Below are 17,725 nucleotides of genomic sequence, written 5' to 3' on the forward strand. Positions count from 1 at the left end.
TTAGCGAACAACTCTGAATGGTTGTGGGGTTTTGTTTGCACGCTGATATCTTCTCTCAGCCTGGGGAAACGCTCTCCTTTGGTTTCTTGAAGCTGTCCTCCTGCTCTCAAGTCCCTGATAGACCAAACTCTGATAATGAACTTTAAAAATAGAAGCTGTTCTCTCGAGCTTTCTTCTCGTCCTCTATCTTTCTGTGACGTGAATGAATTTCACGCAGAATGAGTGAAGGAATGCATGAACGGCACAGATAAATGCACTTCCTCTGATCTCTTTCCTTCGCTGAAAGCCGTAACTTTGTGAGTTTCACACTCACATCGAGACCTTCTCCAGCTTTCCTTGTTTTGTAAATTCAGCTTAAAGAGAAACTTTGTCACTGTGTGTTGTTTAAAACTGAATTTAACTATAAAACAAGATGTTCTTTCCAAGGCCAAGGGCGTTTTTTTTTCTGAGCAGATAAAGCAGAGACAAAAATCCTGAAATGAAAGCTTCTTCTGCAGGAAATCAAGACTACCAGGGGGAATCTTTCATGCATTTTCAATTAAATGTTTTGTAATGATTGAAAAAGGGTTTGCACTTTTACAAATATTTACCGTATTCACCAGAAAAGGTGTGCAATTTATTTTAACTCAAGCTGTGCAAATAAAAATTAACAAGATTGTGAGTTTAGAGCTGGTTTCTGGGAGTTTGGAGCTTCTCACCTCCAGGTGTCCCACGATGCAGAACTGCTCAGGTCGCTCCAGTCCGCAGGTGGAGGAGGCGGACAGTTTGTGCGCGCGACCGATCAGGAGGTCACCTGTGGCGGGGTAACAGCTGCCCTCCGTGCACACATCTGCAAACTCTGGAAACTGAGCCCTGATGGGACTCCAAAGGGCTGCAGGAAGAAGAAGAAGAAGAAGACAGAGTTTGTGTTTTATTTCATGTTTCAGTTTTAAAGACCCGGATGATCTCTGTGAGTAAAAGTTAAAGTGGCGTCAAACTTTCCCTCCTTCGCCTTTTAATCATCTCCCAGCAGCAGAATTGAATAATGGTCTTCATATGGCTTTCATTACATGTGTTTGTCGCTGTACAGAGCGAACATTTCACACACACAGGATGAATTCCTCTCAGTGATGTTATCTCAGCAGTTTTTTTGTAGAGAAAACGCTCAGAAAGAAAAACGTAAACTCACCCAGAAGAGTCACAAAGTGGATGAAAAGCGACATGTCCGAGTGTGTGTCATTGACAGCTCGTCTGCTCTGTGTGTGTGAGTCCTGCAGCTTCAGAGAGACAGAGTGTGTGTGAGTGAGGAGTACAGTCTGAGGCTGAGGGAGGGAGCTTTGAGAAGTGCGCATGTACGGAGGGTAAACAGTGCCAGGAAGGGAGATACTGAGAGTATGGAGGAGAAAACGTGCCACGTTGGGTCATATGTGGCATTAAAGCGATGGAGTGATTTCAGAGCTAAATATTGTGTGTGTATGGAAGTGCATTAGGGCCATTTAAAAAAAAAAAAAGGAAAAGAAAAAACGTCAAAAATAATTTTTTTTGTTACTATTTTTTCTGAGAAAAAAAAGGTCAAAATTTTGACTTTTTTCTCTCAAAATAAAATAAATAGAATAAAAAAAAATTGATGTTTTTTTTTTTTGTTTAAGTAGCCCTTGTCCTCTTCTGTATGTGTGAATGGGCTAAAATAAACAATCATATTTTTTTTCAACGAGCTAAATAATAATGAGTTACTTCATAGCTTGATATTGTGTGTGTATGGAAGCGCATAAGTGTCACTGGAAAAAAAAAAATCCAAAATATTATATTTACTTTTTTTTTTTTTAGAAAAAAAAGGCTAAATTCTGACTTTTTTCTCGAAATAAATATAAAAATAAAAAAAACATAAATAAGATAAAAAAAAACAAATAAATAAATATAAATGAATTAATAAATTAAAAAAATGATGTTTTTTTTTTTTTGTTTAAGTAGCACTTATCCTCTTCTGTATTTGTGAATGCACTAAAATGAACAATTTTTTTTCCCAACAAGCTAAATAATAATGAATGACTTTAGAGCTAAATATTGTGTGTGTATGGAAGCGCATTAGGGCCACTAAAAAAAGAAACATCTAAAATATTTTTTGTTACTAATTTTTAGTAACAAAAAAGGTCAAAATTCTGACTTTTTTCTCAAAAATATATAAATAAATGAAATAAAATAAAACAAAAAATAAGACAAAATATTAATATTTATAAAGATAATAATAATAAATTGAGATTAGAGGACATCTGTGGTGTGTTGTTTTTTATTCTAGTGCTAGACCTTTCATTTCTAAGGATGTCAAAATATTTAATCATTTTTATTCCAATAAATTATAGTTTTATGTGTGTATCAAAGTTTCCTAAGCTATGGAAGCCCTAAAGGGTTAAAAGGGTTATGACTTCATAATTTTTACCTCCTCTGTTTTCAGGCGATTACAAGATCATTTCAGTTTTTCCCCTCGAAATCTGATCTGATCTTTTAAAAAAAATTTTTTAGCTCGATAACTAGATAAATAAATAAAATTTAAATATATAAATTTATTTAAATTTAAACTTATTTTTTCACTATAATAGGATAAGTTGCCTTTTTTTTTTCTTTTTTGGGAAAATAAAGCTAGTTTAGTGAAAAAAATATTTTTTTCAATCAGTAGTTTGATTGCTGTCAATAGCTTGAAAAGAGCATGCTAAGCTACCTTTCTGACCCTGCCCACATAATAGAGGGAATTAAAGCATTTATTTGTTTTTTGTTGTTTTAAAGCGTAAATAGATGTACAACACAGTATTTCACATTGGGGAGTAACTGTGGCCAAAAAAGTAATTTAAACCTTATTTTTTTGGACCATGAAACAAGTTTAGAATTAATTTTTTTTAACGTTGTCAGCGCCACGTAAGTTTGTATTTATATTTTTTCAAAAGTAAATGTTATTTCAGATCTATGAGCCTAAGTGTACGTCAATAAATTAACTGTGCTTCTGTGCTGCTATGACTAATATGTCTATTTTTATGAACATCAGTCTGGTCACATCAAATGTAGCAGTGTTTGGCTCCCTCTGGTGGACGTTCAGAAGACTGCTCTGTTTTAAAATGACTTGGAGTGAAGTTTTCAGCCTCAGATGAGTTTATTAGCGTGTGTTTTTGGACATTTCTGCCTTTAAATCGTGATATCTGACCTTTGATGTCCATTTTCCTCAGCGTTCTTGTTTTCAGTCTCTCCCTCTCTGTTTTTTTTAGCAGACAGCAGCAGTAAAGAGAAACCTGCTCATTGGTGGCTTTCTACCTCCATCTGACGGCGCTACACTTGGGAGCTTGAGTCCTCTCAGGATTCAAGGAGTTGCCTGGAGACTGGATTTTATCCGAGCGTCCTCTGGGGAGAGTAGATTAGAGTTTTCATGAGCAGAAAAAGAAAAGACCTCTCCTCTTCTTTAATCCACCTCACGTTTCTAAACTCGACCAATTAAATCGATTCAGTCTGACTTTGATCACCCTCCTTCAGATTTCAGAGCCTGAAACACACACACACAGAAACACACAGAAACACACACACACACACAGAAACACACACACACACAGAAACACACAGAGGAGAGAATGAGGCTGTGCTCCCTCAACAGCAGGGGTGAACACTTCCCCTCTCCCTCCTCCTCCTCCTCCTCCTCCTCTTCTTCTTCTTCTTGGCGTCATTTTAATCCTCCCTCCATGCTGAGAGCGGCGGAGAGACACAGAGAGGAAAAGAAACAGAAAAAGGAGACGCACTTTCACCCAGTCACCTCCTCCTTTCCTTTTACCTGTTGCTCTTTGTTTCTCTTCTCCTCCTCTTCCTCTTCTCCTCTTCCTCGGGGTCAGATGAGAGATGGGATGTGGAAATTCTGCTCCAGCAAACACAACCAGCAGCGGCGGTGGCGGCGGTGGTGGTGGTGGTGGCGGCGGTGGCAGCAGCACTGCAGGTGAGAAGATGTTTGTGTGAGAAAAAGAGCGTCTTGTTTCTCTGAGTCATGCTCCGGCTGATAATAGATGTTTGTGTCACTGTTTAAAGGCACATTTCACAGATTTCAACCACTTTTTTTCTGCTTGTTGAAGCTGAAGATCATTTTACAGCTTTAAAAAAGTGACCTTTTCAGAAGTAATTTGCATCAAACTGGAGCAAAACAGGCAGATTTAACTTTTATGTTTGATGTCGCACACTTTCATCTGCACAAACCCTCTTCTTATTCATGAAAACATGAAAACTTTGTGAGTAAAGAGAGTTAAAAAGTTTAAAAAGTGCATGTTTTGTTCTCCAGAGGCCTCGCTCTGGCCTGTTGCAGTGCAGCCTCCCGCCACTAGTTGGGGCTGCAGCTTCACTTAATGCCCACTGTTGTAGTTCTGTGTGGGCTGAGTCTAGTTAAACTGACTACCACTCGACCACAGCTATGAGGATGCTAGCAGGGATACTGGAGGTAGCTCTGTTAGCGTTAGCCACACTCTGCTAACCAGTTTGAGTTCTGTTTTCTGAAATTTTCTTTCCTTTAAACTCGTCACATTGTAAGAATTTAAACATCTTTACACAGACATCTTTCAAACTCTCGAGTTGAGTTTGAAGATTTTTCACAAAGAGGTTAAAATCCTGAGACAGATCACTCTGTACCGCTGGGAAAAACTGCGTCAGTAGAGAAATGAACGCTAACAGCTCGTCTCATTCGTCGTGTGTTTGTGATTCAGGTCCCGCTGAGTCGTCTTCTAAAGGGTGAGTTCATTTAACTCTTCTTCAGACACACACAGGCTGACGATAAAAGACGCCTGAGTCATTTGACCTTTCTCTGATGTTTGATTAACTGACTCTAATATTCACACTGCATCCGTTTAACTGGTGTGTGTATGTGTGTGTGTATGTGTGTGTGTGTGTGTGTGTGTGTGTGAGACAGATCAGAGGAGTCTCCACCAGAAGACGACAAATGGAAGTGAGTCATAATGAAAAACCTTGAAATCATTGAACTCGATCATTTTCTGATGATCTGAGCTGTTTTGTTCTTTGTTTACATGTTTGTTTGTTTCCGTGTGTAAACAGGAACTATGGTGGTGTGTACGTGGGTTTTCCAACAGACATGAGCAACATCCCTCAAGTTCAGATTGGAACACTTAGAGGTAAGACACACACACACACACACACACACACACACACACACACACACACACACACTCACACACACACACACAAACTTGACAGTGATAAAAGTCAACAAGGCCGTACTGCAAATAACAAACAAAGAAATGAAAATTCAGAAGATGCCCATTTTAAAATCATCCAAACGTACAGGAGTTTGTTGGAGTTTTTGGTAGTTTGTTGGATTTGGAGTTTGTTTTAATCACATGTCGCCACTGGGAGTTAGTTGGAGTTTTTCAATTGTTAAAGTCAGTTTGAGTTTAACAGTGTTTGTTGTAGGTGATTGTGTGTTGTAGTTTGCTGTAGTTTGTGTTTTTTTGTAGTTTGATGTAAATTGTTGTAGTTTTTAGGAGTTGGCTAGAGTTTATGTTGTTGAAGTAAGCTATAGTTTGCTGTAGCTAGTTGTTTGTTTTCATTTTGTTGAGTTTATTAGTGTCAACTATAGTTAATCTGTAGTTTTTTTTGTAATTTGTTGTTTTGTAATCTGTTGTTTGCTGAATACTTCTTGGTTGTGTTTAATGTAGTTGGTTGTAATCTGTTGGAGGTAGTTGTAGTTCTTGCAATTTGCTTTAACTTTCCGCACAATATCATAGGTTGCTGTAGTTCATTGTAGTTTGTTTTGGTTGGCCCTAATTTTTTGTAAGTCATGGTTTTGTAGAATAAAAATTATTCTAAAAGTGCTAGTTTTTAGAGTTTATTTAGCTTTAAATGGTTGTAGTTGGTTGAAGTTGGCTCGCATTTAAGTTGTTAGCATTAGCTCTACTTCTTTTAGTTTGCTATAGCTAGTTACTGTTTGTTGTTGAATTGTTGTAGTTGATTGGAGTTGGTTGTTGTTCTTCCATTGTTTTCTATAGTGGGTTGTCAATTGTTGAGGTATTTTGTGGTTTGTCGTGGTTTATAACCACGAGTTGGAGTTGGATGGTGTTTGATGTAGTTTGTTGAAATTTAGAGACGGAAGTTGAAGTTCTTGCAGTTAGCGCTAACTAATCATACTTTGTTTTAGTTGGTTGTAGTTTTTTGTAGTTTATTGTAGTTCTGTGGAGTTTGGTGTAGTTTGTTTTTGTTTGTTGTAGTTCAGTAGAGTTTGGTGTGGTTGGTTGTAGTTTGTTTTAGTCCAGTGGAGTTTAGTGGAGTTTGGTGTAGTTGGTTGTAGTTTGTTGTAGTTTATTGTAGTTCTGTGGAGTTTGGTGTAGTTTGTCTTTGTTTGTTGTAGTTCAGTAGAGTTTGGTGTGGTTGGTTGTAGTTTGTTTTAGTCCAGTGGAGTTTAGTGGAGTTTGGTGTAGTTGGTTGTAGTTTGTTGTAGTTGGTTGTATCTTTATTTTTTGTTAGTTGTAAATAGTCATAGGATTTTTTGTAGTTCAATTGTTGTAGTTTGCTGTAGTTTTTTCTGGGATTTTGTAATTCTTTTCAAATTGTTGTAGTTTGTTAGAATTGCTTAGCATTACAGTTTTTTTGTAGTTTGTTGACCCTGAAAAAGGTCTTGAAACTAGTAAAAAACACATCCGAGGTTAAAGGAGAACCTATGTAGAGATAAAAACATCAAAGATCTTAACACAGCTGTTTTCATGTGGCACAAATAAAAATTAGATTTCTGATTCTTCATCTGTAGTCATGAAACCCTTCAAACGTACTCATAGACCAGCCCACTCTGATGGTTATCTTGAGTTTAGAGGTCGTCTTTAACAAATAACTCACTACAGGATGTCTTCTCCAAACAGTGTGTAAGTTTTTCCAACACATGGATGATTTTGAGACGTTAAAAAAAGGGGAAACTGTTAAAAAGTGATGTTAGGTTTCCCAGCATGCTCTGAGCAGCACATCAGACGATCAGAGCCAGGAGCAGGTTTTCAGCATCATGTGTTCCTTTGCGATGAGTTCGTTCTGTTACTGTGGCCTCCACATCTCCTAACGCTTTAACTCGACCCCAGAGACTCATCACCGCGCGGCCCTCATCCTCCTCATCCTCTTCATCTAAGACTTCCCGCTGTGAGGAACATGTGTTAACAAGCTCAGGCGCAGGCTGCAGAGTTTGCAGAGTTTGCAGAGTTTGCAGAGAGCAAACTGAAGCCGGCGTGTTAATAAGACTAAGACAGACTTCTTCCTTTGTTTTCATCTTTCACCTGGCTGTTCGTTTCCTGTGTTAATGAAGATTCTACAATAGTTAAGAAGGAGAGAGTGTATGACTAATGATCCAGCTCTTAATAACATCCACACACACTCACTCACACACACACATCCTCAATTTCCTGTTGAGTCTCTGGGGTCATGAGAGCCTGGGAGAGAGAAATCTGTGCGTAATCCTGCACGTCTCTGTGTCCATATCTCTGTGACTCTGTGAGTTCATACATGCAGACGTGTCCTGTACGTGTGTTTCACGTGTCGTAGCGCTGTGTATGAAGCTGATTGAGTATTTGATGATTGTGTTAATTAATCCTGTTGTCTTTCAGAGAATGAGAGAGACCTGGCGTCCCTCAGGAAGCCCCTGTGGGGGAACGGACTCTGATTTTAATGAAGAGCCAGGTCTGTGCTTGTTTCTGTGTGTGTGTGTGTGTGTATGTGTGTGTGTATTAGGAGTGTGTGTAGTGACCTCCTCCAGTTCCTCCTCATTAATGGGAGCTGTGATGTCACGTCAGCAGTTGAAGCCTCAGTGTTTCTCTGATTTTGCTCCTCAGAGCTCATTATTCATCAGGAGCTGAGCTGTGTTTTTCTCTCTGAGCATTTAAAGTTTAACATTTTCTTTTCTTTGAATGTTCAGGTTTTTCTTTTAAAATTTGTAACATGTAAAGGGTCTTATAATCCACTGAAAATCTGTTTAATTTGGATTTAACCTGTTGGATTTAAGGAAAAACTGGATTGGATGAACCTTACCTTGATACCGAGTTTTATAGATTACCAGATCTTGACAACCAATGCTCGAAACAAACAGGCACCAACATTAAATGGTGCAAATAACTGCAGTTCCTCAGGTGTCCACTAGAGGCTGGCTGCAATGTCAGTGAAGCCCCATTAGGTCCCATGTAAAAGGCCTAATTTTCCAATAGAATTCAACATGTTTACAATCTTATATAAAAAACAGATTTGGTCTCAGTTGAACGTTTTTATTCTCTGCACACTACAGGAAGCTCTTTTTCCTCTTTTTTTTTTTTTTAAATTTAGAAGTCTTGATTTTAGTCTAGCTAGATGAGGGGTCTGCAACCTTTACTTTCATAGGAGGCTTTTTTTTTTTTTTTTACCTCAGCTCACCTGGATTAAAGTCACCACCAGTCACTATACAGTGTGTAAAAAGCTATACATAAGAAGTGAATCTGAAAAAATACAATAATCTAAACAAAAAGCTTTTTAAATTAATCGAACATGTGATGTCTTAAATATTTATTTTTAATATATCTGCAAAAAATTGTTATACTTTCAAAAACTTCGGGAACATTTCTTGAAATTGAAAAAAATCTTAAAATTTTAATTTATTAAATATGCAAACATTTCTTAAAATTTTGAAATTTTAATTAGAAAAAATCTTTAGAAAAATTTAGAAAATTCAAAAAATTGTTAAAATTAAAAAAAAATTGAAAAGTATTTTTTCATTAGCAAAAATATCATTTTTTTACTTTAAAAAAATTGAAAGAATTCTTGAATTTGATTTAATGTTTTGATAATATTGCCTAAGTAATATTTTTGTTGTTGTTTGCTAATGTCTTGCCACGTATCAAGCATGTATATTAAGCGAGCACATTGGCAGTTAAATGAATCCAACCACAGAATTAGAATCTGTATTCCCTCCCAGATTTGTCTTGTCTTGTTTTGATGTCAGTGTCTTTAATCATCAATACCCCCTGTAAGAATTATAAAAAATCAAAATTAAAAAAAAAAAAAAAAGTTTCAATAATATTTTCAAGGCAACAAGGAGCCACTGTGAAGGAGTCAAAGAACCGCAGGTTGCAGACCGTTGGTCTAGAGCCTGGTTTATACTTCTGTGCTGACTCTTTTTTTCTTTCTTTGTGAACAGCAAGAAAAAAAACTATAGGAGAAAGGTTGTGACAGGAAAGGATTCTTGATTGTGGAGAAGAAAAGAAGAAAACTCTGCAGGTTCATCAGGCCTTCAGGACTGGCACTGAGACCAGGACAGGTCTCCCATGGTGACTCGAGGTGACCCTCAGAGAGGACTTAAACGGGACCTTTACCACAGCAGATGTTGACCTGGACTCACGGCCTCGTGAAACAGTTTGGTTCTTGAAGGTGGCGACTCAGCGGGGATACAACGACTGGAACAAGCAGATGCTGCTCAGCACGTCTGATGTGTGGTGATGAAGAAAGGACGAGAGCAGGGAGACACTACGAATATTAATCTGATTACATGTCCTGGTGAAACTGTTCTTTTTACACATTATCTGCACATGTTTGAGTAATCTGGTTAGATTTAATCTGATTACTCTCTGGAAAGCTATGTCTTTGCGTGTCATGTGATTACTGTGTTACTTTTTAACGTGGATTTCTTTTTTTCGACTCTATAAAACACTTTTTACACAAGTTTTGACTGATTTTTTGTTTGAAATCATGACTATCAGAGAACATACAGATTATTTCCACCCAACTCAAAGAGTTAACAATTTTTTTTTTCCAGATCCATGATTCCCAATTAAAAGATCTCAAAAAGCCTCACAAAATAAATCACCATTTACAACTGTATGTTTCATAAATTACAGTAAAAAATCAAACACAAACAAGGGTTAAACTGGATGTATAAAAATACAAACAGAAAATGTTTGATCTGTTTGTCACTTATTTTGTTGTGACAATATCGCTGAGGTGAGACGGAAGCAGATGAGAGACATAATTAATAAATACTAAAAAATAAAAACAATACTGGATTCATGGCATTGAATTATTTTGCAATGAAAACCATGTATTTGAATTTATTTTCCTGAATTTACCTTTTAAAAAATTTAGATAAAAAAAATCACCAATTTAAAATAGTATTTGAAACACAGATCTTAATGTTAAGATTATATTTAAAGAAAAAAAACGTTTCTTTTATTTGTGTCAAAACAATATATTGCCTTTCCTGTCCTGGGTAGCCTTGATGCTGCGATCTGAATTTTTTAACTTACAATTTTGGATCTGAATTTGACAAATTGAATTTAAGCGACCCAAACCTTTTTGTTGTTGAGTTATGATGAATCTTGAATTTTGGGTCTAAATTTGGTAAGAAGTAAATTTATTTAGAAAAATAATTCAGATATTATTATTTCATTATGTATTATTATCTATATATTATTGTTTTATTATGTATTATTATTTTTTCAGATATTAAATTCCAGTAATTATGTCTGTATTTGCTTCCATTGATAACGACAGAGGACAGGTTGGTTTTGTAAACACATGTTGTTGTCTAAGCTCATACTTAACAGCTAAATTATGTATTTGAGGCATTTTTTGTTTGTTTTTTTGCTTTTGGATTGGCTCTGAATCATGACGCGCTTCTTAAATTCTGTCCCTCTTGGCCTCCCGTACACTCAAGCGTCGCCGCTCTGACTCCGCCCCTCTGCCTGTGTCATGTTATGAAAGCTGAACGGTGGGTGTGTTACAAACGTACTCTGTCGGACACAGGACCTGGACCCTGGTAAGACAAACTGATTTATAATTCCTGTAAAAAGAAACAAAACTCATTTCATGTGTTTTCCCGCTCAAACGGTTCCGTGTTTGTGTCTCGCGCCGTGTGTAGTTGTCAGACTCGGTGTGACGTTGAACGCAGCCTGTTAATATACATGTTCATATGTGCTATCACATGCAGCTGTCAGGACAGAGTGTTCTCTCGTTTTGTTCCCACACAGAACAGTCGTTATCTCAGCTTTTTGGGGTAAAACTCGATAATTCATCACACAGGAAGGTGAATTACTGAAGCTCTGCATTAAATAACAACTCACAGGTTGATAACTTTGAGTCAGTGATGCGGTTCTTGCAGCTATGTTGCTCCACAAAAATACAAAAAGCATATTTTTAAGAAAAAAAAAAACACTACATCGGGATTTTAAAGTCTAGCGTGAACAATTTATAGGATATTTGATGCTTTTATTTTGAAAAACCATGAAAAAATGCATTTATGTTCAAAATTTGCAAATCCTCATGGAAAAATGCAGCAAGACAGGTCTGTTGTAATTTTGGCTGATGGTTAAAATTGAAGTGATGTGCTGTTGACTCGAAAAATGGGACATTATGTTTTATTATAATTGTATTGATACTGTTTCAGATTTTAACTGGTAAAACTTTACTTAAATAATAGTTTTGAATGTGTTTTGAAGCACTCTTCGCATGAACTAATATTGTATAATTTAATATATATAATAAAAAAAAATGATATAACATAATAATTATTGTATAATTGTATAATATTGTTACTTAAGTTACAATATTATAATACACCAAGCCGTGACAATATTAAGGATAAAGAAATTAGTTTTTAAAATTACTTTATAAGTGGGGGTTGTATGAGGGGCTTGTCATTAATTACTTAACTACCCCCTTGTTTTAGTTATACACTTACTGATAGGGCTGGGATGATACGCTTTTCTCGTGATTCAATTTATTTATTTATTTATTTATTTTTTGAGGTTTTTTTGGTTGCTTTTTTTTTTTTTTTTCAATTTTTCATTTGGACCTTAATTTTTATGTACAGCCTGGGGGATTACTTACAAAGATTAGGCAAAAATAAGATAAAACAAAATAAATAAATATACAAATAAATAGATAAATAAATAAAATAAACAAATAATTTAATAACAAAAATAATAATAAAAAAACAACAACAAAACAAACAAAAAAATGGTTTGCTTTTTTAAAAACAGACCATGGGAAAAAGTTGAATGAAGATGATGATGATGATGATGTCTACAGGCTACATCAGGAGCCATATTTTCCCAAAAACTGCACATCACATGTGAGTCAGTTTTTAAGATTTATTCAGGAATCTGACATCCTAACTTTTTCCAACCCAGCTCATAGACAAAAACTAAAATGAAGGATTAAAATTTGGAAAAAACAAAACAAAACAATTTTTGAACAAAAAATATCATAATATAAAATTCTTAAACAAAAAATCTTGACACAACATTTTTTCCCCACCCCTATTAACTGTCCTCACTGTTGGCCTTCATTTGATAAAAAGATATTTTTTTCTTTATGTTTAGTTTCAGTGCAGAGAAGTGAGTCTAAAAATAAAAAACTACATTTTGTTTTCAAAGAAGTTTAATTTCTAACCTGAATTTTTTCAGGCAGGACAGGAGAAGAAGAAAAACACTTGTGGTGATATCAATTAATTTTTTTTCCAATATTATCTTTTACAAGATCATTTTTCTCTATCTGGATTAGGAAACTTTTCTTTCTTCTTCTTTTTGATCTTTTTTAAATGGGTTAGTTTTAAACTGAATGTCTCTGAAGGCGTATTATTTCCTGACTGAGAGCCTGTTTGTTGTAGTTTCAGTCTGAGCTGGACGTTTTCTGTGTGGTCTTTGTAGAGCAGAGAAAAAGGTCGACAGTCTGACTCATTTCTGTCCGCTCACAGTCCTGTTTGTTGTCCTCACGTCACCTCTCCGTCTCTGCAGATCCACTTCAGTCTGTCACGATGCTCCGAGTCACCACCGCCTCCCTGTGCACCTACTGTCAGAGGATGAGGCTCCTCCTGCCTCCCTCTGCGTCCGCCTCCACGGTGCCGTCTCCCAGCAGACGCCAGGAGAACCAGCACACGGTGGACTCCCTCTACGACCTCTCTGTGGACATCAGGAAGGTGCGAAAGTTCAAGCCCTGGGTTCTTTCTGAGAGCTCTGCGTACGTGTCTGAGACCGCCGACCTGCTGCGGGGCATGGGGGCGGACTCCACGGTCATCGCCCGCATCCTGGAGACGCACCCTGAGGCCGTCCTGTGTCTCCCTGAGGACGTCGCCGCACAGCGAGACCTCTGGGTGACCGTCTGTCCCAACAAACGAGAGCTGGTGAGCATCATCGAGAAGTTCCCCGCGTCGTTCTTCACGTTGACTCACCACAGCAACCAGCAGGCCAACATCCTCTACCTCCAGCGCCTGCGCCTCAGCAAGAGGATCATCGGGAAGCTGATGGCGAGCGCCCCGCAGAGCTTCAGCCGGCCCGTGGAGAGGAACCAGGAGGTGATCCACACCCTGAGGGAGACGTACCTGGACCTGGGCGGGGATGAGGGGAACCTGCGGCTGTGGCTGCAGAAGCTGCTCAGCCAGAACCCGTACATCCTGCTGCGCCCCGCCGAGGCCTGGAGGGACAGTCTGGGCTTCCTGAGGGAGCAGGGGTTCACCACAGAGGAGCTGCTCCACCTGGTCTCCAGCCTCCGAGCGTCCATCGCCGAGCTGCAGCCGGAGAACATGCGGCACGCGCTCGGATACGTTGAAGGAGTCCTCTCCTGCTCCAAAGACGAACTCAAAGAAATCATCATCCGCTGCCCGGCGATCTTATACTACTCGCTGCCGACGCTGGCCGGGCGCTTCCAGGGACTGATGGATGCTGGGATGACCATGGAGCAGGTGAAGGAGTCTCCAAACGTGCTGGAGCTTACGACGCAAATCGTTCTTTATCGCATCCAGAAGCTGGCGTCGTACGGGTACGACGTGTGCTCCGGGAGCTTGGACGTTATCACCGGGACTAAGAAAGACTTTGAGATGATTTACGGGAAGCTGCAGCTCAGGCAGCAGAGACCGCTGTTCAACCCCGTGGCTCCCCTCAGATCTGCAGAGGAGTAACTGATCAAATCAGTCTGATTCACAGAGTTTCTGCGGGAAATTAAAAGTCTGTGGAAAAAGGTTCACGGCTTCATCTCGATGCAAAAAAACGAAGAAGTGATGCAGTTTGAGTTCTTTTAAATTAGGGTTTTAAGCCCTTCATGAGGAGAAACGTGCCGCACATTCTCAGATCGTACAAAGGAGGAATAAAACATGTTTCATTAGGTCAGATTATGAAGCTGTAGCGCCCTCTGCTGGTCTACAGAGTTTATAGTTGATGGTTTCTGGTTTTGTGAGGTTTTGGGTTTGTATCATCTGTGTTTTTGGCCAAATCCTGATACTAATTTGATACCAAGTCCGGATCAGCTTTAAGCTCCACATTCTGCTCCAATTTACAACCTTCAGCCAATAGTATGAGGTTAAATTTGTACCATCAGAAACTGAATTTGATTTAAAATATTGAATTTGAAAAAGCATGATGCGTAATGGAATTTAATGTTTTGAAATTTAATTTATTTTTTTAATTTGAATTTGTATTTTGTATTTTGCCTATGAAAATTCAACTCTTTTTAAACTTTAATTTAACTTTTTTTAAAACTTAAAATTCAAAAACACAGAATTCAATTTTAATTCACAAAAAGCAGATTCAGTTTTAAAATTCAATTTTAATTCAGAGCAGCACGACCGTTACGTCATCTTGCGCCCGTTGGGGAGACTAATCGAGCACAGATTCATTTACCATTTGTTTTAAAAAATATTATAGATCTGATAAATAATAAATACTAATAAAAAATAATACTATGTACGGTATATACAGATCGGGACATCCCTATTTTCGGTGGCGTGTATTTAACGTACAGAACTTTTCTGATGTTGCACTTCTTTCTGCATTTGCAGCTCGTCTCTCCTCATGAAGATCATTCAATGCAACAAACTGAAACTTTATCAAGTTTTTTTTGTCTTTTTTTTAAGAAGAAAAAGTCTTTTAAGACTCAATCTGAGCCATATTCACCTGACAAATCCAGAAAATGTCTTATTTCAGGTTATTTAGAGGCAAAAATAAGCAATTCAGACCTCATTTTTGTCTTTAAATAAATTAAAATAAGATTTTTCTGGACTGGTCAGGTGACTGTGGCTCATGTTAAGTCTGAAAAGACATTTTCTTCTGAAAATAAGACAAAAACACTTTATAAGATTCCAGTTTTCTGCAGTGTTGAGGTTGTTGTAGATTGTCTTCTGCCAAAGCTTTAGCCAAAATATGACGACTGTTATAAAAACAGCACAGTGCTGTATTTGATACGACAGATGTAATATGCATCAGTGAATGAAAAACTTGAAGAGATGAGTTGATAAAATACTTGTATTGACAGATTTATTGACAGTGACGGTGGTTTTTAGCTGCAGGTTAAGCACTCGCATAACATGACTCCAGTTTTTTAACGCTTGCATTGACGCGGCTAACAAACAAGTTCAACAAACGCTGCGAGGTAAACACACTACTTTGTACACATATATAAACATAAGTATTTATACGACTAACAACACGTTCAGTGAGTTGAACGGTGGTGTTCAGGTTCAGCTGAAATACATGCGACAGTGTTTGATGTGATGTAACAGGTTTTTAATAATCATTATTGAGATGAAACATGGAAAACACAGTTTACTGAAACACAGATGGTTTATAATTCACAGGTTTGGTGGATGTTAATGAGGCTTTTTTACTTCCTGATGACTCTCACAGCTGAACAGTTCGTTGGTTTTATCTGCTTCCTTTTTGTCTTCCAGTCCATGACAACAAACTGAGAAACAGCCGAAACATAAGATCTGAAGGTTTCTGAGCTAAAGGCTGAACTTCATGAGCTTCCACGGCCTCTGCTCACCTTTCTTTACAAACACTGGAAAAACGAGGCCTGAGACGAGCACCAACAGCTGCCTGAGTGTCCGTCTACTCTGTTTGACTACTGTGATGAATGATTGTGGTAAATGAACTCAAGGATGATTAATAAATGAAGTGATACATTTTGATATTTGCTGTTTTTTTTATCAGAAGATGAGTCTTTCTTTTAGAAACAAAAGCAGAGTGATGCAGCAAGTTTATCTGTGAGTTTCACTTTAAAACTTTCCGGGCAAAACTTTTCCTTCTTTTCTCAAGATATTGGTGAATCATGACCCAAAATAAAGGTGTATACTGCCACCTACTGTAACAGAGGGTGTAATGTCAGGTTTGTACTTAGGTTACATTCTACCAAATTAAAACAGAAGTAAATTAATAACAATAATCTTGTAAAATAAAAAAAACCAGACAATGAAATTTCCAGTCGCCCACTTGTCATCAGAGTACCCTGGTTTTCTAACACCCAACGTGGATTTTGTTGACCCAGTTGACTCACTCATCTTGAGGTACGGCGTGTATCATTAAAGCTCTCATATCCTGCTCCTTTTCTGCAGTTTAATCTGGATCATTGATGTCTTCATGAAATGGTAGTAACATGTTTTGGTCCAAAAAGCCAATAAATCAAGCACAGCAGCATTGTTTCCAGGCTCTCATAGCCCCTCTGTTCAGAACGCTCTGATTTAGTGGGCGTGGCCTTCATATGTAAATGAGCCACCGCTGATACCGCCCCGCTCTTCCACGTCACTGAGAGCGGCGCCACGAGCTCCGAGTGCACAATGTTTAGAAAACAGAGAAGCTCCTTTACCGTAACATTACAGGCTAAAACAACAGGCTAACAGCAGCTAAAGTTAGCATCCTGAAGCTAACACAGAGACAGGGGGGACACTGAGGAAAAGCTCTTCCATCTGCTCCACAGCACACAGCATTTAAAATACTCACATTTCCAGGGTCCCAGGTTTGTTGGAGGATGGTTGGTAATGCGCCTGGATTCAGGACCAGTCTATTCACTAGCCCTCTGTTGGACTGTCCAAAGTTGGAAAAGCAGTCGGCCGTGAAGTGACTAGCACACACATGCACAGTTTTCCTGAGTGTAGCTGGAACATTTCCTGATAAATGAACTCTAGACACTTAGTCTGTCTTCTTCTGAGATGGGAAGCTTGAGCATGGAACTATGTGGCTGATTACAGCCAAAAACAGAGCAGTGATGGCTCTTCTCCTCTGGTCAAAAAAGGGAATCGCTGACGTCGGCAAATCCCCAAAATCCAAACAGCTGGTTTTAGGTCAGGATTTTACATTAACAAGCTCTACTAAGAACAGGTTTGAAGGTCATTGAATGTCACATTTTTGGGGCTGGGAGGAAAAACAAAGACCCACAAATTTCACTAAAAGACTTAATAAAGTGATTTTTGCATAATATGGGACCTTTAAATTAAAAAAAAAAAAATTAAGGGGATCTTGTTTCATTGTCTTTCATCTACTGTCCATAAAATCCCTCTAAACTCCATTTCCTCCTCACCTTTTATGTTTTACCACATCAAAAAGACACAAGAGCTAGCTACATAGCCTTAACTCTACAAGCTAAGGCTGGTAGAAGCTGCTTTCTTTTATTAATTATCATTTTATTTTCATTCTGACTCCATAATTTTGGTATTAACGTCAAAACTCTGAATATAAAAGTCAGAATATCTAAATTTTATTAGCTTAAACTCCACCTGCACTAATCCAGAGGATGAATCAACATTTTGTTTTTGACGTTACGTTTAAAACACACTGACATCCTGATGTATTTTCTTCATCTTTAGCTGTGTTTGATACTTGCTTCTGATTGGTTAAAATCCTGTAACCATAGGGATAAATGTCTGACAGAAAAAGAAAACGTAGTCCTTTTTTCCTTTTTTTAACCTTACCTTGGGTGGAGACGTCGTTAATGAATGAGAACAGATGAGCAGGATTAA

The 17,725-nt window shown here is 37.9% G+C and overlaps 2 protein-coding genes across 2 annotated transcripts in view; one reads left to right on the plus strand and one right to left on the minus strand.

The window, feature by feature from the left end:
• LOC141810283 (laminin subunit beta-1-like) overlaps window positions 1–1,300 on the minus strand; it is a 28,750-nt gene extending 27,450 nt beyond the window's left edge. Inside the window, exons 1-2 of the mRNA XM_074697680.1 lie at window positions 1,169–1,300; window positions 699–871 (exon numbers count right to left, since the gene is read on the minus strand). Of these exons, the coding sequence (XP_074553781.1) occupies window positions 699–871; window positions 1,169–1,202 (207 nt within the window). The 5' untranslated portion in view covers window positions 1,203–1,300. The remainder of the gene's footprint in view (window positions 1–698; window positions 872–1,168) is intronic.
• A 9,328-nt stretch (window positions 1,301–10,628) lies between these two features.
• LOC141810648 (transcription termination factor 2, mitochondrial-like) lies at window positions 10,629–14,872 on the plus strand. Its single transcript, XM_074698376.1, has 2 exons — window positions 10,629–10,759; window positions 12,738–14,872. Exon 2 carries the CDS (start codon window positions 12,758–12,760, stop codon window positions 13,895–13,897), a length of 1,140 nt encoding a protein of 379 aa, XP_074554477.1. The 5' UTR covers window positions 10,629–10,759; window positions 12,738–12,757; the 3' UTR covers window positions 13,898–14,872.
• The last annotated feature ends 2,853 nt before the right edge of the window (window positions 14,873–17,725 follow it).

This window comes from Halichoeres trimaculatus, unplaced genomic scaffold (genome assembly GCF_033239565.1).
Source record: "Halichoeres trimaculatus isolate MK-OKI-2021-1 unplaced genomic scaffold, fHalTri1.1 fHalTri1_scaffold_21, whole genome shotgun sequence".
Classification (NCBI taxonomy): Eukaryota; Metazoa; Chordata; class Actinopteri; order Labriformes; family Labridae; genus Halichoeres; species Halichoeres trimaculatus.